The sequence below is a fragment of the Panulirus ornatus genome, chromosome 27 (assembly GCF_036320965.1).
Source record: "Panulirus ornatus isolate Po-2019 chromosome 27, ASM3632096v1, whole genome shotgun sequence".
NCBI lineage: Eukaryota > Metazoa > Arthropoda > Malacostraca > Decapoda > Palinuridae > Panulirus > Panulirus ornatus.
The window spans coordinates 1,868,451-1,888,387 of NC_092250.1; the positions used below are offsets into that span (position 1 = coordinate 1,868,451).

The 19,937-nt window shown below is 46.6% G+C and overlaps 2 protein-coding genes across 4 annotated transcripts in view; one reads left to right on the top strand and one right to left on the bottom strand.

Moving 5' to 3' along the window:
* Nucleotides 1-1,710: 1,710 nt before the first annotated feature.
* Nucleotides 1,711-9,543, top strand: LOC139757519 (uncharacterized). Its single transcript, XM_071678034.1, has 4 exons — nucleotides 1,711-1,750; nucleotides 3,619-5,223; nucleotides 5,516-5,656; nucleotides 9,292-9,543. The coding sequence occupies exons 1-4, from the start codon at nucleotides 1,745-1,747 to the stop codon at nucleotides 9,346-9,348; spliced, it is 1,809 nt and encodes a 602-aa protein (XP_071534135.1). The 5' UTR covers nucleotides 1,711-1,744; the 3' UTR covers nucleotides 9,349-9,543.
* A 1,134-nt stretch (nucleotides 9,544-10,677) lies between these two features.
* The window catches only part of LOC139757526 (uncharacterized), a 29,443-nt gene continuing 20,183 nt past the window's right edge, over nucleotides 10,678-19,937 (bottom strand). Inside the window, exons 1-8 of one of the 3 annotated variants that reach the window (XM_071678073.1) lie at nucleotides 18,989-19,075; nucleotides 18,135-18,341; nucleotides 15,292-15,471; nucleotides 14,495-14,720; nucleotides 13,872-13,975; nucleotides 12,971-13,122; nucleotides 12,270-12,420; nucleotides 10,678-11,755 (exon numbers count right to left, since the gene is read on the bottom strand). In XM_071678073.1, the coding sequence (XP_071534174.1) occupies nucleotides 11,661-11,755; nucleotides 12,270-12,420; nucleotides 12,971-13,122; nucleotides 13,872-13,975; nucleotides 14,495-14,720; nucleotides 15,292-15,471; nucleotides 18,135-18,341; nucleotides 18,989-19,037 (1,164 nt within the window). In that variant the 5' untranslated portion in view covers nucleotides 19,038-19,075 and the 3' untranslated portion in view covers nucleotides 10,678-11,660. Of the gene's footprint in view, nucleotides 11,756-12,269; nucleotides 12,421-12,970; nucleotides 13,123-13,871; nucleotides 13,976-14,494; nucleotides 14,721-15,291; nucleotides 15,472-18,134; nucleotides 18,342-18,882; nucleotides 18,926-18,988; nucleotides 19,076-19,937 lie in introns of those variants that run through there. The other 2 variants (XM_071678074.1, XM_071678075.1) reach the window with 2 other exon arrangements.

A 19,937-nucleotide genomic window follows, 5' to 3' on the forward strand; every position in this document is an offset into this window, starting at 1 on the left:
CATGGATGAACAGGGCATGTAAAGCGTCCTGGGTAAACCATGGAAAGGTCTTGTGAGACCTGGATGGATGTGGATTGGGAGGTCATGGTTTCGGTGCATTACACATGACAGGTAGAGAATGGATGTGAACGGACGGATGTGGCCTTTCTTCGTCTGTTCCTCGCGCTGTCTCGCTGACACGAGAAACGGCGATCAAGTATGCATATTACACGAAAGTGCACTTGGGAACTTATAGTGTTTCATTTCCCCCGTGGACTCATAATACGTTTATGATACGCTCGTTGTCTGTCTTGGACAGTCACTTGTTTACCAAATGGCGTCCTAGCTTCGTCTCTTCGATGTATATCAACTGACTGTTATATTTCTCTCCTGCGTCTCCCCTGACGATGTGATTATTACACGAAAGTGCACTTGGGAACTTATCGTGTTTCATTTTCCCCGTGGACTCATAGGAATATATATATATATATTTTTCTTTTTTCTTTCAAACTATTCGCCATTTCCCGCATTAGCGAGGTAGCGTTAAGAACAGAGGACTGGGCCTTTGAGGGAATACCCTCACCTGGCCCAATTCTCTGTTCCTTCTTTTGGAAAATTAAAAAAAAACCGAGAGGGGAGGATTTCCAGCCCCCCGCTCCCTCCCCTTTTAGTCGCCTTCTACGACACGCAGGGAATACGTGGGAAGTACTCTTAATCCCCTATCTATCTATATATATATATATATATATATATATATATATATATATATATATATATATATATATATATATATATATATATTTTTTTTTTTTTTTTTTTTTTTTTTTTTCATACTATTCGCCATTTCCCGCGATAGCGAGGTAGCGTTAAGAACAGAGGACTGGGCCTTTGAGGGAATATCCTCACCTGGCCCCCTTCTCTGTTCCTTCTTTTGGAAAATTAAAAAAAAACGAGAGGGGAGGATTTCCAGCCCCCCGCTCCCTTCCCTTTTAGTCGCCTTCTACGACACGCAGGGAATACGTGGGAAGTATTCTTTCTCCCCTATCCCCAGGGATATATATATATATATATATATATCCTTTTTCATACACACGTTACAATCTGCTATTTCTTTCTAGCGATCTTCACCAACAGGTCCAGTACAATAATTCTATAACGAACAGAGAAAGCGGCCTGGACAAAAACATTCTTCCACCACAAAGGGATTAACCCAGGCCACATTTTCTTCTTGACCTAACCCCCCCGCCCCCCCGCGCCCCCCTTTGGCACAGCAGGCCTTAAAAGTGGGAGATGTTTCCTAACATTGTACATCAATATTCAGGTGTGTGTGTGGGAGAGAGAGAGAGAGAGAGAGAGAGAGAGAGAGAGAGAGAGAGAGAGAGAGAGAGAGAGAGAGAGAGACCCAATAAATTTTAGAAGCAACAAGGGTAACTCTCTCTCTCTCTCTCTCTCTCTCTCTCTCTCTCTCTCTCTCTCTCTCTCTCTCAACGCTGTCCAAACATAAATTTTGAAGGGGGAAAAAAATTTCTCGCGAGGATTTGGTGAAAAAGCGGGTGGTGGTGGTGGGCGGGAAGAGGGAAAATATACACACACACACACACACACACGGCAACGAACGGTGACGTCACGGCTTGTGCTGACGTCACCGAGCGGCGGGAGGACGATGTGACGTCATGACCAGCGTCACGTCCATGAGGGGGGTGTGTGTATATATAAATGAGAGGACGCACTGGACCAGCTGCTTTACACACGGCGACCCGACACGATGAAGGTGTGTGTGTGTGTCTGTGTACGTCCACAACGAAGACCAGATATATATATATATATTTTTTTTTTTCAAACTATTCGCCATTTCCCGCGTTAGCGAGGTAGCGTTAAGAACAGAGGACTGGGCCATTAAGGGAATATCCTCACCTGGCCCCCTTCTCTGTTCATATATATATATATATATATATATATATATATATATATATATATATATATATACAACAATCATATATATATATATATATATATATATATATATATATATATATATATATACAACAATCATATATATCTCTTTTTACACGGTGAAGTGAAGGTTCTGCATATATATATATATATATATATATATATATATATATATATATATATATATATATATATAATTCTTGTGCTTATTTATCGTACGGAAATTTTAATTACCACGAGAAAAATCTCTTATGTGTGAACTTCAAATTGGACGTTGGGAGAGATAGCTTGAATTCCACGTCGAAGGCTGGACCTAATGAAGACGATGAATGCAAGACTTGAAGTCCTCTAGTGATACGCAATCAAGTTCCCCCCCGGCGACCTACGGTGGCGTATACCTGTGGTATACTGCGTATACTGACTGTCAGTATACTGCGTATAGTGACAGTCAGTATACTGCGTATAGTGACAGTCAGTATACTGCGTATAGTGACAGTCAGTATACTGCGTATAGTGAGAGTCAGTATACTGCGTATAGTGACAGTCAGTATACTGCGTATACTGACTGTCAGTATACTGCGTATAGTGACAGTCAGTATACTGCGTATACTGACTGTCAGTATACGGGTGGATGAGGGGCACCCAGAGCCAGGCGAGGGGGTGTGAGTGTGTCTGAGGCACAGGTGGTGAGGGAGAGGAGTGGACACCATCTGTGAGGGAATCGCAAAACTGATGTGATTATGATTATCATGTGAAGGTTATGTGATTATGAGGAAGGTATGTTGATTACCATGTGACGGGTATGTGATTATGAGGAAGGGAAGTTGGTCTCCATGTGGTGGGTATGTGATCATGAGGAAGGAAGGTTGATCTCCATGTGGTGGGTATGTGATTATGAGGAAGGGAAGTTGGTCTCCATGTGACGGGTATGTGATCATGAGGAAGGGAGATTGGTCTCCATGTGATGGGTATGTGATCATGAGGAAGGGAAGTTGGTCTCCATGTGATGGGTATGTGATCATGAGGAAGGGAGATTGGTCTCCATGTGATGGGTATATGATCATGAGGAAGGGACTCTCACCCACCACGCAAAGGATGCGAGAGACGCAACGTCTTGTTCCTACACGACGCTACAGTACGTTCGCTGGGTTCCCGCCAGCGATAAGAAGAACGACGCGTTCACGTCGCTCAGCCGACGCGCGGCGCACGTTATGAAGTTACGAAGCGGCGGACGTGCGTAGGCTGTGTGAGGTATGGTCCTTGGCGTAGTGAAGTGTAGACTGTTAGGGGGTAAGTGGTGTGGGGGGGGGATGATGTGGTGGTTCGTTCTCTAACTGTCGTCTATATGTCATTTGCCACAAACAAACGAAAAAGGATAGGCGCACCAAGACATGGAATGAGATTGAACGCGTAGATGAAATTGAGAACGAACTCATAACTGGGATCAAACGCGTAAAACGAAGGAAGATTGACCTAACAACACCAGGCGCTGCTGAGGTTCTGTCCACTGAGACGAGTCGCAAGGGAGGGGTGGGAATGAACGACACTGCTTCAGTGGTTCGAGAATGAACGACGCTGCGTCAGTGGTTCGAGAATGACCGACACTGCTTCAATGGTTCGAGAATGACCGACACTGCTTCAATGGTTCGATGATTCGAATAACACCATTTATTTTTCCCGTTTCAGGCACATCAGATACTGAGCCTCCTTGTGGTCGCCACCACCGCTGCTGGGCTGGTGGCCGCGCTGCCTATGCCCACCCCAGAGCTGTTGAATGGCCACAGCCACGACCATGACCACGGGGCTTCGGAGTCGTCTCCACAGGAGTCTGCCGCCCAGCTCGCAGTCTCAGGGCGCTCGAACGGGGTCGAAGCCCTCGAAGAACCCTCAAGTCCCGATGAGACGGAGGGCGAAGCCGTTCAACTCTCCGAACCTGCCGAAGCCTCGGCTGCAGATGAGGCACAGAGCGAAGCTGACCAGCCCTCTGAACGCTCGGGTGCGGAGGAGACACAGAGCGAAGCCGATCAACCTTCTGAAACTGCTCAGCCCTCCGAAGCAGGTGAGACACAGAGCGAAGCCGGTACACCCTCTGAAGCAGGTGAGACACAGAGAGAAGCTGCTCAGCCCTCTGAAGCAGGTGAGACACAGAGAGAAGTCGGTACACCCTCCGAAGCAGGTGAGACACAGAGCGAAACCGGTACACCCTCTGAAGCAGGTGAGACACAGAGAGAAGCTGCTCAGCCCTCCGAAGCAGGTGAGACACAGAGCGAAGCCGGTACACCCTCTGAAGCAGGTGAGACACAGAGAGAAGTCGGTACACCCTCTGAAGCAGGTGAGACACAGAGCGAAGCCGATCAACCCTCTGCAAGCGAGACCCGATCACAAGCAGTCTCGAGCCCTGCCGAAGCTTCAGAAGCGGGTGAAGCACTCGACGAACAACCCTCCGTTCCAGATGAGACGCCAAGTGAACCCGAGACTCGATCCAACGCTGCCTCAGAGCCAGTTGAAGCCTCAGATGTGGATAAGGCACCTGCTAAAACCGCTGGTACGGACGAGGAATTAAGCGAAACAGATGAAGCCTCCGCTGTCAGCGTGACTCGATCTGAAGCAGTCTCAGTCCAGGCTGAAGCTTCAGACGCGGGCGAAACACCCGACGAACCCTCAAATCCGACTAAGACCCTGTCAAAGCCAGTCTCAGCCACTGCTAAGTCTTCAACTTCGGGTAGAACACGGAGTGAACCCTCTGGTGTTGCTGAGACACGGAGCGAAGCTGACGAGCCCTCTAAAGCCTTGGAAGTGGACGAAACACCTGCTGGTCCTTCGGATCACGATGAGACACCGAGCGAACCCGAAACTCGATCCGATGGAGGCCACAAGGCTGCTGAAGCCTCAAATGTGGATGAGGAACGGTCCAGTGACACTGCTTCGGATAAGGCCGTCATAGACGGGATATTTTCAGGTCCCCTCGCCTTTTCGAGACTGCGCGCAGCTTCAGCAGTCACGATCCCGATCCCTTCAGCACCTTCAGGCCTGTATGAGACTCCAGTTGAAGCCCCCGCCGTACCATCAGGACTTTACGAAACTCCCGATTCGTACGAACCCCCCGATTCATACGAGGTTCCCGATTCGTACGAGGTTCCCGATTCGTATGAAGCCCCAACCATTTCCTACGCCCCCCCGACTAATTATGGTCCTCCAGCTCCGCCGCCCACTTCCTACGGACCCCCGCCCACTTCCTACGGACCACCGCCCACTTCCTACGGACCACCTCCCACTTCTTACGGACCACCTGTGAGTATACCATCAGACCCCATTCTTCCCCTGATATACGAGGGCTGCTCGCGCCAATTCTGTCACAACGTCTAACAAAAGACACAAATTCATATTGAAATACCAGTCCATTTACCTTGAAATGTATCTCAAGTTCAAGTCAAAGCTCAGACAACTAAGCTTTTAAAAGCTTTCAGAATCTAGGAAGCTGACCATAATTCCTTCCCTTTCAATACGCGTGTAAGAAGAGTTATGTTAACCCAGCTCCTTCCTCCCTCCCTTCCCTTCTCCTCCTCCGCCTCCTCTCCGACAGCGAGTGAAGGGCATGCCGTACGACTTCGAGTGGGCCGTATACGATGACAAGACTGGCAACCACTACAGACACCTGGAGAACAGCGATGGGTACCTGACGAGTGGCGAATACCGCGTTGCCCTCCCGAACAAGCGCGTCCAGGTAAGTACGACAATCGAAGTACCTGCTAACCACCTACGATTCCCTGCGTCGTATCCTCTTTATCATCTTATGATAACCCCAAGACCTCTTTCCCTCCCCCCCGAGGAGGAACTCTTCAGCCTCGAGGTTCTCTGCAACTTCCCCAAACTTCCTTTCGACTGAGAAGTTCCTCCTTCGTCACGACATACTCCCTCCCCTCACAATAGACGGTGACAGAGCCTCGCCGATGGGTTGATTGGCTTTCCACTCGCGGTGTGACCTCAGTGTTCGATACCTTACGCTTTCACTAAAACCATCCGACGTTCGCAAACAGCAGGATCAACTACGATGTTTGTGAAGGAAATTTAAGAATAAGCACAGCCAATTCAACTCCTTTCTTTTATCAGATATTACCCCTTGAAAATACTATACATGATATAAGTCTCGTTCATATAATGCCATAAGAGATCATCTAACAGTCTGTGCAGCAAGGGACGAATCTTAAACGTACATCAGTTTCCCTGCGACTAAGAAAAGGTCTTATAAAATGAACAATAGGGGAATGATGGTCGACATACACGAGTCTCCCTGTTAGAGAACACCGTTTTCTTTCTTCTTTTGGGTCAAGCGCTCTGGTTCACAGCCAAAAAAAGCCTTTATTGACACAATATAGACAATAAGAACACATAAATAGGGTGAAAAAGCCAGGAAAAAATCTATCTAAGACTTTCGGAGGAAGTAAAAGACCTTTAAAAGGGGAAGAGAGTTAGGGCTGTTCGGAAAAGACACGAGAAGGCAGATTTGCAGAGCTCAGCGATATATATGGAGACACGGTCAAGTGGTAACAGTTTAAAGATGGCTCTTTTAGAATTTATATTAATCGTAAATTAAAAACGTTGTATCTGGAATTATATAGGTTTCACAACTTTGAAAGTCTTCAGCATTATTATTTCACTCATCTAAATACCTACACACTATTAATTCTGAATGCATTTGCGTTTTAATGTGCAATTATAAATTATGCTATAAGAGTAGGTAATAAACAAATTATTTTCACTTTTCAATGAGCTATACCTTAACTAGTTAAAGTTAAATATGTATAAAGTTGATGAATAGCCATATTTACATATTTGCTGTTTTCAATTATATGTAATTAACAGTATCACAATTGTTAATTACAAAATTCTAACGTTTCTTTGAAACGCTAACGAAACTATTTCTTTCAAAGCGTCTTCCAATATGTCTTTGAGACTTTAGAACATTTCTCTATCCGTGTACGTACACGTAAACAGTCCACCATCTCTACTACTCCATGGAAAATTCTAAGATGGTGTTCTCTGGGCCGGATTTTTTTATTCTAATGGCCAACTCGAAGCCATTTCTTTTTTTTTTAAATGCCGCCCTATCCACAGCCAAACTTTATTCATAGTCATGTTTTAAACGTAATGTTCATTGCCGCATTAACACCTCATGAAGTTTGGTATGTTATAAACTTAATAATCTGTTGTGCCAACCAAAGTAAACATCTCTGAAAATCTGACGCTAAGCTTTAAGCTGTCCGAAACATAACAGCCTAATGGATCTATTCGAAAATTGGGCCCCCCTAACCCCCCCACACGAACACTCATGTCTCTCCCTCCCCTGCTCATAAATGAGTCAGACACTCACCATGTTTGGCGAAGCCCGAGCGACAATTTGCATCTGGCCGAGTTGTATACATTTAGCTATATATCTATTGCCAATGATTCATCGTCAAACTCATTTTCTTTTTTTTTTGGGGGGGGTGAGGGGTTTGCTGCAATCTAGAACACACTATATGATCCTCTCATAATTCTTCCTTTATCAGGAAATATAATACCATAATTCATGTCCTGACGAATGATATATATATATATATATATATATATATATATATATATATATATATATATATATATATACATTCCTACGAGTCCACGGGGAAAATGAAACACGGTAAGTTCCCAAGTGCACTTTCGTGTGATATATATATATATATATATATATATATATATATATATAATAACCACAGACAGAACAAGGACAAGTTCGAACAATGAGTGTTGGGAAATGCTTGACCATGACTTGCATGGACCAATTAGCTACCTCACATTACCCTACCTAACCTATGTAACAGACATCCGTTTATCTCTGCTTACACACGCACACACACACACACACACAGACAAACACACAACAGAACACGATCATAATTCTGTCCACTGATAACCAATTGGTATTCAACCATAAGAAGTGCACCTCTCACTGAATAGCTAGGCTTTCGAAATGCGTTAGTCCTCCATGTTCGTTCGGCGCATGTGCAGTTTGGACCACTCTATCAACCTGTTGGGTGTGGATTGTGCCAGCGTTCACTTTACCAATGCGAGACCAGAGGTTGGAGTTTACTGGGATCGTCGGAAGATAATATTTTTTGAGACACAAACACAACAGCTCAATTCTGGATCACGTTGCTTCATGCCCCGTGCAATGGGCGTGGTCTACCAGGACTTCTGATGGGCGTGGTCTAAGCAGGATGCTGATGCAACCTGCTCCTTGCTGGTGGGAAGGGTCAAGCTATGTTCATCAGTTTTGTAGTTCAAGGTTAAATATGTCTCAGAACTCTGGGCTGGTTAGCTGGGCTCAATATCTTTTACGTGCATTTCAACTGCTGTTCACAGCGCATGACGTCAACTCATATATCACGTGTTTATCAAATCGGCGTCCCAGCTACGTCTCTTCGTTGTATATCAACTGACTTATATTTCTTTCTCGTGTCTCTCCTAATGATGTGATTATTACACGAAAGTGCACTTGGGAACTTATCGTCTTTCATTTTCCCTTTGGACTCATAGAAATATATATATATATATATATATATATATATATATATATATATATATATATATATATATATATAAATGGCCATGAACCCCCCGCCCCCAAGTATGGGTAGGTGTATGCAAATTCATATTACTGGAACCTAAAGCGTTGAATCTAAGGTGATGAACCGTTTCAGTCAGGAATTTTTTGAGACATTTCATATACTGTTCTGCGGATCACATTTGCCTATAAATAACGCCTTATCTATAATGACAGAAACTAAAGGCAAAATCTATGTTAACATCGCTGCATTAGTCAGGTATACTGTAAGGTATACAGGTATGCTATAAACAGTTATCTGCCAATATCTCCAACTAAAGAAAAAGCAATTTAACAGACATTTTATATCCTGCTTGTCCGTCTACTGCCACTGGATCAAGTGGAGGCCCTACCTTAGCATATCCACACTGCACTGCACATTGCTCCCTGTTCTAATACAGGAAGTCGGACACCATACCTGACCCAGTCAGCTTTTAACCTGACCTCATTATCAAAGTCTCAACCATACAACGGACGCTGTACTGGCATGGGATAATGAATAAACCACACGCACAATACTACCATTTCAACTTGTTATTTCTCTTCCACTTCATGATTTATAAGACACTCCCCTAACTTCGTTTTCCTTAAGAGTTACTTTTAGCATTATTCCCATTTTCTCTAAAATCAGACATGCAACTGGGAATATCTACAGTTTTGAGTTTATTTTTCTTAATATTCCTTTACTAATCTCCTATATTTTCTCTCTACCTCACCAGGTCGTCCGATTCTACGACAAGGGCCAGGGCTACCGCGCTCGTGTGACCTACGAGTAATATACGAACGCGCATCTTGCCGGGCGAATCGAACACTGGACCCCACCCTCAGACAGCCCGGTACGAAAGTCTTATATAAACACATTCACGATTGATCACAAAAACATTTCTGACTTAAGATAATAGCAGAAAAATATTACCGATATTGGCCAAGTCTATTGGAAGTGGTTTAGAAGCCATTATTTGCAAAATAAATTTACATAATCCAACATATGGGATTCTGTAAACATGAAAATCTATATTTTCGAAATCATGAAAATTGACGGACATTCAGGTTTGGGAAATTTTATGATGGCGTGATATTTTTCGCCTCCCCTGGCGAAGCTTTTTTGCGTGATCATGTGAGAGACTGAATGAGATACTCTTTGAATTTTTCCCTTGTTTCAGTTTGAATGTGAACTGCGCCTGCCTTCATATACACATTCATATCAAGACTCAACACTGCCACACAAGTACGAAAAGTTACATTACATGGTACAGAGATTTTCTAAAACAGTTTTCTCTCAAAATTTCTCAGGAAATTTCTCAAGATTGTAAGCCATAGAGACGCAAATAACCTGTCCGGCGTATTGCATGTCCGTTACGACTGTAAATGGCTGTTGTCGAAGAGATAACGCACAATGTTTACTACGATAATGTGTTGGTGGACACATTCACTTTAGCGTCTTCCACTGTTATGAAACTGGAGACGAGAAATTGGTGCTACCGGACTATACATATGAGCAAGATTTTGAGGCTTAAACGCTGAAGAAGAACGAGTGGGATTTTGGTACTTAAAAATGTCAGAAAGCTAAACACAATTTGTACTGAAGGACTTTTAGAAAATTTGTACTTAGAGGTATACTCAAAAGGCAAAGTAATCGGAAACTACCTTGCAATATTTTTTTTTTCTTGTTTGTAATATTTATTGGTAAGCGACTTTTTAAACTTTGTAATGTCAATGTCACTCATGTACCCATATACATATATCTATATTTATTAAACACTATCACTTTGAATCAACGTTTTATTATGACAGAACAGACCCTTATAGTTCATTGGTGCCCCCCCCCTTCCTTTCCTCCCTCCCACCCCAAATGGAGGATTTTGAAACGAAAAAAAAAGAGGGGGAAAGGGGGATTTTTTTTACTATAACCCCCTAAAAGCAACTGCTGAGCTTTCTATTTAGTTCTCGGTATGGCAAAAGGAGACAGCAGGATATATATATATATATATATATATATATATATATATATATATATATATATATATATATATATATATATATAAAACGCATTTATGGAAGTAAAGGATACATAGAACTAAACAGGATAGACTGAAACAACAATGCATATTGGCTACTGTCTATACTACATCATACTATATTACCAAACTACATTACATTACCACTACTTTGCACTACTCTGTGCTACACAAGACTCTACATAACAGACTCTGACAGGTGAATCATCTTTCGAGTCGAGGTTGGAAAGAAAACGTGTTACTAGCTTATCTGAATACATTTGATGTTCTTTTCACTTGTATAACACTTAACTCTAGAATACATTTTCCCCAACTAGTCTCTGTAGTAGGTGTTTATCGTATTTGCATTAACAATGGTGGCTGAGTTTGTACGGTTAGAGCGAAGCTCCGTCATGCATGGGTTGCGATGGAAAGTCGCGTTACTTGGACGAATGGCACAATGAACCTCGTTTCAAACAAGGGAGGAGGTAAAAATGCGTGGGAGTTTGTGAGGTACGTTAATGAGGGCATCTCTCTTGCCCAGGTGCTGTCACTCGCTTAACACAGGTTGATAATCAAAGGAGGAGGATGGGGGAGGGGTCATTACTGTACATTCTTTCATATTTCGTGATGAATGAAAGCTACTTGGTAAAGTAACTGACATGAATACTTATTAATGCATCTAAGCTCCTAGATGCAGGAATGAGTAGGAAGGTAACGGCCTGTGTGATAGATAGATATATGTATCCAATATACATGGGCGTTAGCGTAGACTCTACAAGGTAGGGCGACAACACCTACTTGAACGTGTTTGTGTCCTACGAAGACCCGTACGGCAGTAGGGAAGCCAGGAACCAGAGGGACACCCTGGATGTGCCGACGTTCATTACGAAAGGTACTGTGGGAGGGAGAGGTGACCACCAGAGTGAGGGCGCGCGGGATATTATACCTGGACTGCTTGGACGCTCGGCGAGGTGAAGACGAACGGAGCCAACTCCAACGCGTCGAAGGAGACTGAAGCCCAGATGATGATGGTGAGGAGGAGGAGGAGGAAGAGGACGACGCAGGTGACAATGCATTAGACACTCGCGTTACGGCGCCAGCCTCGTCCATGGAAGCCACACGACCAGAGGGGTGAGGACAAAGAGAGGGATGCTGGGGGATCCGTCAGTTGCTCCGCTGTACACTGTTGTGGGAGAGAGGAACACATCACAGTAACACGACCAATGTTTTGCCCTGAAATAAGCTCGTGGCTTGTGTTACTGCCACGCAACACTGTTTACTGATTGGTCGTCACAACACACGCATGAAGAATGTTCAACATTAAGCAGAGCCTAGAGTGAGAGATGTTAAATGTATATTATTTACAGAATGTATCATGACGTCTAACAACTTGAGCTGAGGAGTATGGTTATATTACAAGCTTTTCCCCGTATGTCATGACTAGAACTGTTTCTAATACCAATCATATGGGAGAAATTACTCTTAAATTACACGTTGCCACAGGCCATCATGAAAGACCCTTATCATCACATTGTAAAGAATATCACAAAAAAATCTAGTTTCTTCCACGTAGAACCAGATTGCGTTCGCTGAGGCGGATCCTCCCTAACCTCAACGCGCATTCCGTGGGACAAAGACGACCCCTTCCCCTCCCGTCTTGCTCAACACCCCTTCCTCTCCTCCGCCGTCCTACTTACAGCAGGTGGGCAAGCGAAGCGCCATGGCAGGGGAGCCGTCGGGGGAGAGCCAAGAGTGCCGCGTCTCGTCGCATGTCACCTTCAAACGCCACTCAGGCATCGGCCTGTCGTCCAGACCCCACTTCGCCACATAGCCAGGATCGCAGCGGTACTGCGCCGGGAGGAAGAGAACCCTTTGAGCACACAGTAAAATGCAGTTTCAAGCAACATGGAAAAAGCTAAATGCAGTTTCAAGGAACATGGAAAAAGCTAAATGTAGTTTCAAGCAACATGGGAAAAGCTAAATGCAGTTGCAAGCAACGTGTGAAGAAGCTCATTGAAGACCTTACTGAAACAGTGTCTCTGGGAAGAGAGAGGAGGTGAATCAGATGATTGGGACACGAAGATTGGCCACCACTTACCAATCGCCTCTCGTGACGCTGACCAATCACCGTGATCCACGCCAGTGCATTCTGATTTAGAACATAACGATAGTGGTATGTGTACACGAATTTCGAAGGTGTCTTTTACACATAACGAACTAACGAATGCATCTCACCAGTGGGAGAGAGGTGTCGCTGGTGTACTACACCCGTGGTGGCTCCTGCTGTAGCCGACACACACTCACACACACACACCCTTGTCAGGGACCTATGTACCTCGGCTGTCGCCCACACACACACACACACACACACACACACCGTCGTCAAGGACCTACATACCTCGGCCTCCGCTGGCGAGGAGGACCAGCTTCCTCCTCCTCCTCCTCCTCCGATCTGATGGCACTCGTCCCTACAGTTGTACCAGCACCCACGTACCCTCACGTCCATGTTGGCCTTCAGCGGCGGTAGCGCGGGGCAGCCCCGGTCCTCCACTGCGGAGGAGCACAACAGCCCGTTGAAACGACCGTTTGCAAGAGGGAAGAGAGGGTCGAGTCTCTCGTGTTAAGAGGAGGACGAAGCGGAGAGAGAGAGAGAGAGAGAGAGAGAGAGAGAGAGAGAGAGAGAGAGAGAGAGAGAGAATGATTAAGGTATCAGATGCGATGGAGGCGCTAAAGGAAGGAAGGCGGTGGTGAGATGATGATAATGGTCGGTCTGGCAGTGTGGATTGTTGAGGGACTGGGTAAAAAAGGGGTTCGATCTACGTGCCACCGGGGCTGTCGAGTGTATACAGCTCCCATAAAGGCTGGGCGAGGTGCTGCGGGAGGGTGTTGAGGGAGAGGTAAGGACACCCAACCCTCCCTCTGGTGTTGTAAGGGAGGACCATGGATGGGGTTGAACTACGTTTCGGTGGGGCGCGCCGAAGGAGGTCTTTAAGGCAGAGGATCTTGATTTTTAAGTTCGTCGGGGGCGCTGAAGGGGAAAGCGAGGCATTGCAGTAGTGAAATAAGGTACGAGGGTTTGGGAGGGTGAGCAAAGTTGGTCAGGTGGTAGCAGAGGTCGTGGAACGCCGTGGTCTCGCATGTCTGTCTGGGCAATGTGAGTTCAGGCCATATGAGGAGGAGGTATACACACGTGTTCAGTGCCCCTAAGTTGCATCTTAGGCACGGAATTAGGTACAGTGTAATGGAATCAGGTGAGCGTAGGGAACGCACGAGAGGCGACAGTCCCCTTTTAACCATACCTTCAGAGGAGATCACTGGGTTCTGGCTGAGCCCCGTCTGGCGACTGTAGTTAGCGATGGGGACCTGGGTGTTGCACTGCAAGGTGGTGCCCCGGGGAACGTCCCTCACCTGCAGGAGGGGGAAAGAACAGGGATGAGAGAAGGGCTAGGCAGCGCTTGCCTACGAGAGAGAGAGAGAGAGAGAGAGAGAGAGAGAGAGAGAGAGAGAGCTAGGCTTTATTTCTGACCAGGAACCGAGGCTCACAGTGTTGCGCACACACACACACACACACACACACACACACACTCTCTCTCTCAGATACCAACCACACATCCATTTTCTTTTATCATCGCGACGTCTACTCGTTTTCTAATCCTAATATCAGTGGCACCCATTATCAATATAACTCCCTCTGTATAGAAAAAAAAAAGAGGAGGACGAATCAAAGTCAGTAATGGTCACACACAGGCAAAGGTTACTGCCGTATAGCTACAGATCAAGTGAGAAAGAAATAGATGGAACAAAATACAATATATATCTTCACACACACACACACACATACACACACACGCACACACACAAGGAAGACCAGAATCAACAGACACCCTCTTGACGAAGGGACCCCGCGAACTGGGCGAGGAACCTCACCTGCAGCAGCGAGTCTTGGACGAAGACGTGCCAGGTGTGGTCGATGTCCTGCCGGTACACGAGACCTCCTCCACTCAACAGCGACACCTCCTCGCCCGTGGCAGTCGACCAGAAGCCACACCTCACCGACGGACGCGGGTAGATACGCGGGGTGCTGAAGTTCCAGCGAATCGCACAGCCTTCCAGGGAGGCTGATATGTTGTATCCCTCCTGGAAGAAGGCTGGAAGAGAAGCGTCGGGGGGTATTTTTAGTGTCGGCTTAGGGTCGTTTTGATTGTGGTGGTGCGCGTACGTGGTTGCAATACGTCACGCCACACATTATGATTTATGGGAATACGATCGTCTCTCGTGTAACTTCTTATATCTGGTGTTTGCCACAGTCTGGAGGTCGTACTCGAACACCTACCGTACACTTGGAGGTCATACTCCAACACCCACCGTACACCTGAAGGTTATCCTCCAACACCCACTATACATCTGGAGGTCATCCTCCAACACCCACCATACACCTAGAGGTCATTCTCCGACACCCACCATACATCTGGAGGTCATCCTCCAACGCCCACCGTACACCTGGAAGGTTACACTCCAACACCCACCATACATCTGGAGGTCATCCTCAAACACCCACCATATATCTGGAGGTCATCCTCCAACACCCACCATACATCTGGAGGTCATCCTCCAACACCCACCGTACACCTGGAAGGTTATACTCAAACACCCACCATACATCTGAAGGTCACCCTCCAACACCCACCATATATCTGGAGGTCATCCTCCAACACCTACCGTACATCTGGAGGTCGAAGAAACCCTTGACGGGGTTGTCAGACACATCATTACGGTTGTGGTAGACGTTGCAGGCGTACAGACCCCGCATGGAGGGCGTGGGCGACGTGAACTGTATGTCAGGCCCTACGACCACGCCCTCCGAGGCGCTCCTCACGTGGTCCTTCAGCGGCTCCTTCACTGTAGGAGACAAAGGAACCCTTAAGTGTGACACCCGGCCTGGGTGTTGACCCGAGCCCTTGTGGGACACCGGCAGGAGGAGGACTGGAGAGGTCGAGGTCATCAGAGGTCAAGCTAGGTCCCAGGTAATCTCGTGATGGAGAAAGAGAACGGGATGAGAGGCTCAATGAGGAGGTAGAGAAATACACTTAACTCATACGTATGTATGTAGCGTATGCGTATACACGTGCGTGTACATAAGTATGTAGCGTATGCACGTGCGTGTGTATGTATGTTTCTAACCTAACCTGTTGCGTAGTCTGTTGTGAGAGATCCTCACTGCATCCTATAATGCTTCATCTGGGGTTCGAAGCCCCCCCAGTCTCGAGACATGAGGTGAACGAGTTCACGCAAGTCCCTTCCTTTCTGGGTAAATGTCTACCTGTCCGAACCACATTGCTCGACCCGATCCGATAATACGTTCCAGTTCGAATCCCTTTGTCTTAAACCACCGCTACCCGTGGTGAAACAATATGAGCTTTGTGATGCGATATCATAAGAGCGAGATGACAAACAGGTGTTGGGGGGGTCAAACCCCCCCTGAAATGTGTCGAGTCGTGAGCAGGACGGGTTTCGATCTGGGTCGCACGCTTCGAAACAGGACCGTTGTTTGCTTACTCTCTAAACGAAGTCCGAGCGGCTGTGGTAACACGCCCTGAGTAACCGTAGTAACAAGACCTGAGTTACCGCAGTAACACGACCCGAGTAACCGTAATAACATGACCTGAGTAACCGAAGCAACGAGCCCTGATCAATGAACCCTCATCTACTGTCCTTGTGAGCTACGATCCACTGAACCAACGAAACCCCAGATGAAGCAGGGCAGTGAACCCTCGATCGAGTGATGATACCAAAGGATCATAAGGCCAAAGTCGAAGAGGGTCGTTATCATACTCGAACAACCCTGTTCGAGTATGATAATGACCCTTGACCCTTAATGTTATGTTATGATGCACATAAAAATCATCAGCAGTGGGTATTCTTCAGTTGATGAACACCAACCCACATCCATGTACTTGACACGGAAAACAACGTAAACCCACTCTACGTTTTCTCCAGTTTACGCTTGACAGCTTCTATCACCATAGCCTTAATACAGCCCTTTAATACAGCGCACTAATACAGTACCTTCATACAGCACCTTAAATACAACTGATGTATCATTCGGGTATGACTGTATCTGTCTTGTTCATGAGAGACAGGGAGAAAGATCTTAAGATATCAAAAAGTCCAGAAGTTTACATCATTACATTACAGGAAGTACAGAAGGATTCAGCCACTCGTAAGCTTAGGAAACAGAAAAATGCAATAACAGACGAATGATCACATAAAGACGTAAATATGCACATACGCAGGGTACTGTTTTGATTCAGTACAACACTCGCCTCATCTGTACAACACTTGCCTCATCTGTACAACACTTGCCTCGTCTGTACAACACTTGCCTCATCTGTACAACTCATGCCTCACCTGTACAACACTTACTTCACCTGTCTCATATTTGCTTCACATGAAAGACCCCAAAGCATCAGTTACCTAATATACACAACCCCAGCCACCTATATAACCCTTATCTCAAAACCCTTGTCTCTCATTCACAACCCATGACTCACTTTTAAAAACCCCTGTCTCATCAATACAACCCCTGCATAAGACTTACAACCCCTGCCTCATAAGCACAATCTTTCTTTGCCGAAACAACCAGACTGACTGACTTTTACAACCGCGTTTCACAAGCCTTGCCTCAACTGTACAGATCTCAGTTGAGTTAGGCAAACATCCTGTCAACTCTACAACCTAGGCAGATGCACACAAGGGAAGTGGGGGCTAACAACCACTAAGACCAGGTCAAACACACACACACACACACACACACACACAAACGACCCCGGAATGAGGGTGGAAGACACCTACTTTCGGCTGGTCAGCGTGACTCACTATCTCACTCGAACGACCTATCCTCACTCTCAGACGACCCTGCCTCACTCTCACACACCCACACGACCCTGCCTCACTCTCACACACCCACACGACCGTGCCTCACTCTCACACACCCACACGACCGTGCCTCACTCTCACACACCCACACGACCCTGCCTCACTCTCACACACCCACACGACCCTGCCTCACTCTCACACACCCACACGACCTGCACACTCTCACACACCACACGACCTGCCTCACTCTCACACACCACACGACCTGCCTCATCTCACCCCCGACTAACCCACACGACCTGCCTCACTCTCACACACCACACGACCTGCCACTTCACAAGCACACGACTGCCTCACTCTCACACACCCACACGACCCTGCCCTCACACTCTCAACGACTGACCACACACAGACCCTGCCTCACTCTCACACACCCACACGACCCTGCCTCACTCTCACACACCCACACGAGCCTGCCTCACTCTCACACACCCATACGACCCTGCCTCACTCTCACACCACACGACTGCTCATCCCACACACGACCCTGCCTCACTCTCACACACCCCGACACTGCCAGTTCTCACCACGACCTGCCTCACTCTCATACACCCACACGAGCCTGCCTCACTCTCACACACCCATACGAGCCTGCCTCACTCTCACACACCCACTGTGCCTCTCACCTGTGACCAAGCCTGTGGAGGCGACCCAGGTGTACACGTCGGCCAAGGTGTTAAGGGACCAGGTGATGTTGACGATGTCCACAGGCCGAGCGTCCACGAGGCATTCCAGCTGGTAGCTGAGGTCGTCCGATCCCAAGTTCATGTACTCCTGCCTCTCGCCGCCCTTCGTCAGCGCGACGCCCCTCACGGACACCTGAGCCACCGTCCCTGCGGGGGAAGGACAGAGTGAGGTGGTGTAGGGTTGGAGATACGGGATCCAGGCGACCACTGGCTAGGGAGAGGAGGTCTTACTAGTGGTGGACTGGGATTCTGTCGGCAGTGGAGGGAGGACGTGATCTGTTAGCAGTGGAAACAGGACTCCCCGGAGGGAATGGAGGGAAAACGAGGGGGGGAGGGGGGCCTGTTAGGAATGGAATGGACATGGGGCCCTGTCAGCAGTGGAGGAGGACATAGGGCCCCCGTCAACAGTGGAGGAGGACATAGGGCCCCGTCAACAGTGGAGGAGGACATGGGACTCTGTTAGGAGTGAAGGAGGACACAGGGTAATTTCTGTGCCCACAACTTACTGATTCGTGTGTGTGTGTGTGTGTGTTCAAGGGTTACGTTCTTCCCCGTCAGGCCCCGGCCATCACAAGTTTTCAAACCCACCCCCACACACACAGCACCAACTTACGAGATGAAGCACTCATAACCCACCTGTTATAACTGTGGCCATCACAACCAGCGAGATGAAGCACTCATAACCCACCTGTTATAACTGTGGCCATTACAACCAGCGAGATGAAGCACACTCATAACCCACCTGTTATAACTGTGGCCATAACAACCAGCGAGATGAAGCACTCATAACCCACCTGTTATAACTGTGGCCATTACAACCAGGCCGGCCACGCCCGCCATCATCGCTCGAGACAGTGGACTGCCAGCGTCCACACCTTCCCCCCCCCTTCATCAGGTCTCCCCTGGTGGAGCGCGTAATCTAATCCCTTATCAGAGAGATAAACTGTTGATAACGTAGGCAGGTGTGCCCCCATTCCAACCAGGAATCAACGAACATATATATATATATATATATATATATATATATATATATATATATATATATATATATATATATATATATATATATATATATTTTAACCTAAGTTAGGCAACTAATTTTTCAACCAGCCTCTAATGTAAGATGAACAGCTGGGTTGACTGCGGACCGACTCCCCGCAACAAGGATTCGAACCTAAGTGGGTTCGACCTCGGGCGGCCCGTGGATGCGTGCGTCATGGTCACCAACGCTAACCGTTACAGCAATGACGTCCCTTAAATACGTTATTACCGAGACACTATGTAACCCACACACCATTTTCTTTCGTTATATTGATCACTCATACACACACCATTTTCTTTCGTTATATTGATCACTCATACACTCTACAACCTTGCATTTCGTTGTATTTTACATAACTGGGCAAAACGTATGCCAAGCCAAGGCTCAAATTATCCGGTTAAGAAACATTTTTCGCTTTCATTATTATTAGTGGGAAATACAGTGATGCCCAACTCGGATGTGAGAAAGTTTAACAACTAAATGGCTACGGGAAATCTGGCCATTTATTACGTTCCTCAATTCCACGTCTCTCTCTCTCTCTCTCTCTCTCTCTCTCTCTCTCTCTCTCTCTCTCTCTCTCTCTCTCTCTCTCAATTTTGGACATAGTTATCAGTTAGCTCCATCAAAGTTTCGCTAACTTTACGAAATGTTGAGATAGAGAAAATATATCGAATGCTTAAAAACTTAGTATGTATTCACCA